Below are 7047 nucleotides of genomic sequence, written 5' to 3' on the forward strand. Positions count from 1 at the left end.
CTAGATAATATATTTAGAATTTTCGACTTAAGTTACTAGGATATAGAAGCTCTAGTTAAGATATTTAAGGATACTCTTCTCGTTCTATAATTAAGTAATAAATTCGCGAATATATCTTAACTCTTTCTATATTCGCTTAAGTTCTTTCTAAACGGTCGATAATTCGTCTTTACGGATATTATATACTATCTACTTCCGTTAATAGAAGTTAATAACTTTTCTATAAATATCTAAGAGTTTAAGATATCGTAAATTAAGTACGCGAATAAGCTTAAAGATCGCTTTAGTACGTACTTATATTAAATCTAAGAATTCCGAACTAAACTTAAAGTTTAAATCTTTAAGTCTATCCTTATATCCTCTCTCTATATTTATAAGAACGAAGGTATTATTATCTTCCTTCTTCTATTTTAGTAGATAATCGAAGTTAAACTCTTTACCTTTTATTTTAAGAAGTTCTAGAGGAATCTTAAGGTACGTAAACGTAGATATTAGATTATAATCTTTATTTAAGCTCGTTTCCTTAGAGTCGCGATCTCTCTTATTTACTAGATCTTTCCCTTTATTCTAAGTCTCTAACTTAGGATCTATATAAATAGAGGTTTAACTCGTAGAAGGTCGACTAAGATTCTATATAATTAAGTTATACTAAGAATCGAGAGTTTAACTAGTAATAGCGACTAAGGAATTTTTAACGGTATTTTATAACTCGACTATTATTATCTACGAAGAGATTTAAGTATTATTCTATAGAGGGGGTCTTAAGCTATAATTATAGTTCTATATAAAGTTATAGCGTTATAATCTATCTATAGTTTAAGTACTATAACTATCCTCCTCTTCCTTAGTTATATATTCTTATCTAGCCCTTCTATAGTACTACGGTAGAGGAGGAGCGTTCGTAAGAGAGTTCGTAGTTCGATTTAAGGGTCGTCGGCTAAGGTACGACGGACTAAGTTAACCGTCGTCTATTTCTTTAAACTATAAGGTTTTTACCGATAGTAGTTATCTATCAGGCCCGTTACCTAACTAGAGGGTGAATGTATGTACTATAGGATTAATAATGATAGATAACTAGCCTATAGATAGAGATGTTAACGCTTGAAGAAGGCTTCAAGGTTGATAGGTATGACCCCTCTTACTATATACATGCGGTAAGCCAGCTACTTAGCTGGCGGCCTGACTCCTTAGTTAATGTTACGTGGAGTGTCCAGTATCACGTAGGTGTTCGTGACATTATCTAAGGAGTCTAGGTAACTTATATCTACGAGGTAACTAGCTAATTACTTAATTACTATAGAGGATCGAGTTCTTCCTTCTAAGTAAAGGTCGAAATCGGTCACTATAAACGAATTAAAATTTAAATTAATTAATTCTTCCTTCTAAGTAAAGGTCGAAGTTAATTATATAAGATTAATCGAGTAAATAAAGTAAACTAATCGGGCGTCCTTACTAAGTATAGTTTAGTAGCGATTAGGATCTTAAGGGCGCGTTATAGTTCTTTAAAGTAAAGGCTGAGAGGCGATATTAATAAAGGTACTATAAGATATTACGCTGTACGCTTAAATTAATGAATTATAGTACGAAAGAGTCTAACTAGTGGTTATAGAGATAACGCGGTAGATAATGTTATACACTCAGCCTCGTGTAGGGTAGGCAGCCTCGTGCGGGGTACCGTGACAGCGATAATGTCTTCGTCAGGCGTCGGCAGCGAGAACTGATTATACCGGTCAATCCCATTTCCTTTGTCATCCAGCGTCTCGCTACAATTCCCATGCTCACCCCATCCTCAGGCGATGACTTGGTTGTCCATGGTGAGGGTTTACAGGAGGTGCAGACAGGACTACAGACACTAGAGCACTACGACGAGAGTCTCTCTGCGAAAAACAAAACAATTCCGAGTCGCAGGAGACAAACGGGAGCTGGATGTCTTCAACAGGCCCCCACACCATGCTACGGGATCTCGGTGCGACAAGAAGACCGAATAGTGAAACTCAGACTGATGCTGGTGTTTCCATACAGCGAACGTGGCTTCCGAAGAAGATCTATCTACTCGTGACAGTTCATTGACCTGATCCTCCAATCCTGGTCCCAAGTTATCGCCAGCTCAAAAGAGCCTGACCCTGGCCAGTGTTTCCATGTAACGAACGTGTGAAGGTTTCCATCTACTCGTGACAGTTCATTGACCTGATCCTCCAATCCTGGGCCCTAAGTCATCCCCCTTGCCTGATTAGGAGATCAAGGGCAGAGTCCTCACCCGATTGATTGCGGTGGTGTCGAGCGAGGTCGAGGAGACATTTAGCTGACTCCGGGAATGTTGGGTTCGCTCGATGGCTTTGGGGGAGGATTGTTGGGTGGTGGTGGCATGGTGAAGTCGACCACGGTTTCCTGTTTTCAATCCGAGTTAGCACTTGGTATCTTACACACGAGGACAACTTGCAACTGGGATCGAGTTCTGGGGGGGAGGAAGGAACAAGATAAGAAATGGGCCATCGACACCACCTGCACGGCGTGGTCTGAGGTGATTGGGGAGCTCTTACCAATGAGTTTTGGACCGAAATCCAGGGAAGAGTGTGAAGGGGTGGGTTTAGGGAAGAATCGAGTGAGGCGAGTCAAGTGTGTGTGAGGGTTTGGAAAGAGTTCTGTATCTGGCGAGCTAACCTAGTAAGTAACAAGGAGGATAACTCTGAAGAGAGAGAGAGAGAGGGAAGAAGGAAGAAAACTCCCTCTCTTTCTCTTTCTCTTTATATCGTAACGCTCCTCTACAAGGCGTGCCCAGTGTCCTACCCTTTCTCCCTTTACCTTCCTCTTTCGTACACGTCATTCAGTCCTTTCGTGTGTTGTCCTTGCGCCTTGTACTACCTCTTTACCTTTCCCTTACGTACAGTGTGTCAGTTGTCAGGCTCCTGCATCACTGACACTGTCTGTCTCGTCCAACCAGGAAGCCGCATTCTGCCTGTGCATTGTCATACAAGTAAACTCAAGCAATCAGGAGGAAGCGTCAGTCTCGGCGCTGGTTGCACCCGAACTGAGCCTTCTCCTGCGTTCAACCCCATGACAAAGTGAGTTGTGTAAGTGATTGGTTGATTGAATATCTTGAGCAGGTTTTTTTGGTAGGCAACAGCGCCATCTCCGTGCCGCGTCTTCTCCCAAGCGGAGAGGGTACCCAAACCGCCCGGCACACCGCCGAAACCGCCCCCTCTCCTCGCTCCCTCCTGAGTCCCAGCAGTGGCGTTGATGGAGGCATTTCATCATCAAAATGATGTACGCCCAGGAGACACTACGATGGGGGCGGTGTACATCCAAGAGACACTACGAGGGGGGCTGTACGGTGGAGGAGTGTACACCTAGGAGACAGTAAGCTCACACACAAAGGGCGTCTTTCACGCTCGAAATATCATGAGCATGGACTAAGATGAAGAGGTTCGCAGGAGGCCCAGCCTTACGGCTTATTTGTATGGAATATGGGACGGAATGATTGGGATGGGCGTGCACTGGGACATTAGTTAAAGTTTTGGCGGGTGTCCCTATCACCTTCGAGGAGGACATCACCTCCTTCAAACCCGATACCGTTCGATCATCCCAAGAGACACTACGATGCGGGTGGCGTATACCTAGGGGCCACTGTACGATGGGGTGATGTACACCAAGGAGACGCCCGGGAGACACCATACGACGGGGTTGGTACACACCTAACGGGCACTGTACGATGGGGACGGTGTACACCCAGGAGATACTCGAGACCTTCGACCCCATGTTTCCGCGAGAGGCCTCGTCCATCTGGTTCTCCTGCACCGGTGCCAAAGAAGAAGGGAGATTGCAACTCCTCTCGATACGCGTGCGTTTATAAACAGTGCATACGATGACCTCGATTCTCTAGATTGTGTGATGCCAACACCGAGACTCCGATCCCGGAGATATAACCCCCTCCCTCCAACCGAAAATGTCGAATCGACCGTCAATTCTCACAACTCTTCAGTCTCATCCTGCGAGCTTTCATCGAGTCAACAATCTCCCAAACGTTTACACAGACAATCTCTAGAACGATCTCCGCGTCAGAATAAACGCCGTTTGTGTTCCTGCCGTACTCAAAGGCAACACTCACGGACGAGTTCTGGCCGCCACCACCCCCATTGTATAATGAGTGCCCCCTGGGATGACAATATACAATGACGATGGGTTAGATACTGGGAGGACACCAATCCTCTCCCACGATGATCGCACCCAGCACGCCGACTTTGCGATTCATGCCGCACCAGGCGGCGGAGGTGATGGTGGACGCAGTTATTTCATCTCCCCATCCTTAAATATTGCAGGACAGAGCAATCAATTCAGGTCTGAACAACCTAGCGCGCGCGTCGGGATTAGATGATGCAGTATTACAGCGACATGGACATGACTAGAAGCACTCATCAACTACGGCCTCAACCCTCAACTTCAGTTCAACCTTCACCTGCCGTGAACCGTGTGCGCGGTCCCCGAACACTGCGCACAACACATCACGGCACGATAGCAACCCACGCCGCAATTACGGAGTCCGGACGGGTCCCTTCCTCTCAAAATCAACCGAACTCATTGAGCGAGGTGGTCTCCTAGGTGTACATCATTTTCATTGTACAGTACCCCCGGGTGTCTCCTGGGTGTACATCATTTTCATTGTACATGTTCTCCTGGTCTCCCTGGAGCGTCTCCAACAGCCATATCATATGTAGACATCGTTCTGGCACATCGACCTGACCATGCTACCCCGATGAAGGAAATCGTCAAAGGCTTCATGAACTCAGGTGAATCTGTCATCTCAACCTTAAGTACTATTGGGGGAATCAGCTACTAGTGCACAGCCCGGACAAGGCTCCAGCAAGGCTGCCCTGCCCTGCACTCACTCAGACAGAGCGCAAGGTGAGCCGCAACGCCGCCATGTTATCCGATAGTACGCATGCTCTGCCCACGTATTCCGTATCTATCCCACTCACTCATGCCTTTCCCCTCGAGATGCTTTCGAAGGATGCTTCAACGCATCGTCGGTCGGACGAGACGCGCTTCTCCGGCCGCAAATCCAAAACACCCACCTATTCAGCAGATCCACAAACAGATCCGGCTCTTTAACGCTCCTGTTTTGTCTTCATGCGCCATTAACCATTTCCCTCGTTCGTGTGCTTCATGACTGTATGTCTCCGTCGTCGTTCTCGATTGCCGCCGCCGCTCCAATGGGTATTTCGTCAGAAAGAAGAACCTGCATCTCAAACCGGTCGTTCGTCATCTTGAGCTCATTGCCACTTCGTTCCCGCACCGTTTGTTCTTCCTGCAAATCCGCCGCAACGCATTCTAGGGGTGCCAATCTCGATCTCGCGCCGAGTTGGACGTGCCGAGGTCGGTGCAATCGCCCCGCGGGAAAAGCGCCTGATACACACCTTGAATCAATTTCTCTTCTGTCAGAACTTGTCCAGTATCTTTCTTTGCCCTGCAGGATTTTCTCCAGCGACTGGGCTTCCTCTCTCCTCTCATACCATCGAGTTCTGGAGGCAGGTCTTTTGATGGTGCATTGCCGCGTACGACGATGGCCATCTCGAACACTTGCATTGGAAAAAACATCGTCCCACAGATTTGAACAGGAGTAATCCGGACGTTATGTGTGACCTCTGCAAGTGCCTGTGGAGCGCTCTTTGGCTCATGGATTCGTATCGCAGGCAAGGCCCTGCGACGTGTAGGATCTCGTTTCGAATAGGGACATCCAAACGCGCGAGGCCACTCGAAGATGAGCTTTATCTTCGCCCTCCTCTTCTGTGGTGCGACAGGGATCCTCATCGCCTGAGATGTTCGAGGAGATCACAGAAGCAGCCCGACCGCGTTTGCTCGAACGCCGCGACGTCGGCGCGCAGAAGTGGCAGAGATTGAGGCACGATTTCGGCTCGTGATGGGGATCGGGATCGTGCTGGAGGGACTGGCTTCGTCGGTGTCCAAGGGCCGTAGTCCCACGATTGGTAGGTTTCCTTGGAGGATCGCCGCCGTCTATTATGCCTATCACAGGTCAAGGTCAAGCTGGATGGTCACTCATGTAGTTGGGTAGTTTACCAGCGTCTGTCCATGTCTGTATCTGTGGGTGAGGACAATGAGGCACTCTTGAGAGGGGACAGACTGGAATGGAGCACCAGGTGTCAAGCGAGTGGTTGAACAGGGCGCCGTGAGAAGTGGGTGGCACCGACTTCGGAATCTGTTGTTACACAAATGAGGGGCATCTCCTCCAGGCAACAACGCCCCCCTCCCACACTCACGAGGCCCTTCCCCCCCCTCCTCCAACGGGCCTCTTCCCTCTCTTTCTCCCAGGATCTTGAAAGCACATCATTACCATACAATCTTTTGAATAGTTTCCAAGACATTTTTTCAAGGCAATCTGATCCATCCGAGATACATTGTAACACTATGGCGGGCACCGAAGGTATGTATGAATGCCCCACGCCGGGTTTCCAAGGTGTGAGTGAATGTATCTGATCCAATTCTAGTAAAGAAGATCGAAATGGTGGAAGCGCTTCTTGACTGGTGCATAAAGCGCAAAGCTGCTCTCGAGGCTCAGTGGAGCGCCAGGATCTGGACTCACGCCCTGTCCGGGTTTGACACCCCTCAAGCGACTGAGATTCTTCAACAAGCGATCGTGAAGAACAACACGGCGCTTCAGGAGCAGCGCGACGCTGAGAAGAGGCTTCGAGATCTGAATGTTAAATCGCCTGATATATGAAGACATCGCTGTCTGGTCAGTCCATCAATCCCGACTGATTTTCGGAGGAAGGGCTTGTCGCTCGAAGGGCTTGAGGCAACGTGCGGTGGTGCACTTCCAGGGAACGCCCCCTAGAGCCTAGTTTTGGGTCCTTGTTCAACAGAGTAGGGACGATATTTGGGCCACCGTCACGGTGTGGTAAGCAGGGAGGCCGGAGCCGCCGTTGAGCCGGGCGCGAGATCATGCAGGACGGGAGAGAGAGAGGAAGGCGTCGAGATTCCGGTCATGAAACAGAAATTTCTCTAGCCGTACGAAGAATGAGCTATCACCTTGTT

The 7047-nt window shown here is 48.1% G+C and overlaps 1 protein-coding gene across 1 annotated transcript; it reads left to right on the top strand.

The window, feature by feature from the left end:
• Positions 1 to 6420: 6420 nt before the first annotated feature.
• Z517_09249 (uncharacterized protein) lies at positions 6421 to 6733 on the top strand (the record flags this gene model as incomplete). The annotated part of the gene is made up of 2 exons (XM_013425159.1): positions 6421 to 6436; positions 6501 to 6733. 2 exons carry the CDS (start codon positions 6421 to 6423, stop codon positions 6731 to 6733), a joined length of 249 nt encoding a protein of 82 aa, XP_013280613.1.
• Between the last annotated feature and the right edge of the window lie 314 nt (positions 6734 to 7047).

This window comes from Fonsecaea pedrosoi (assembly GCF_000835455.1).
Source record: "Fonsecaea pedrosoi CBS 271.37 unplaced genomic scaffold supercont1.6, whole genome shotgun sequence".
NCBI classification, from domain to species: Eukaryota; Fungi; Ascomycota; class Eurotiomycetes; order Chaetothyriales; family Herpotrichiellaceae; genus Fonsecaea; species Fonsecaea pedrosoi.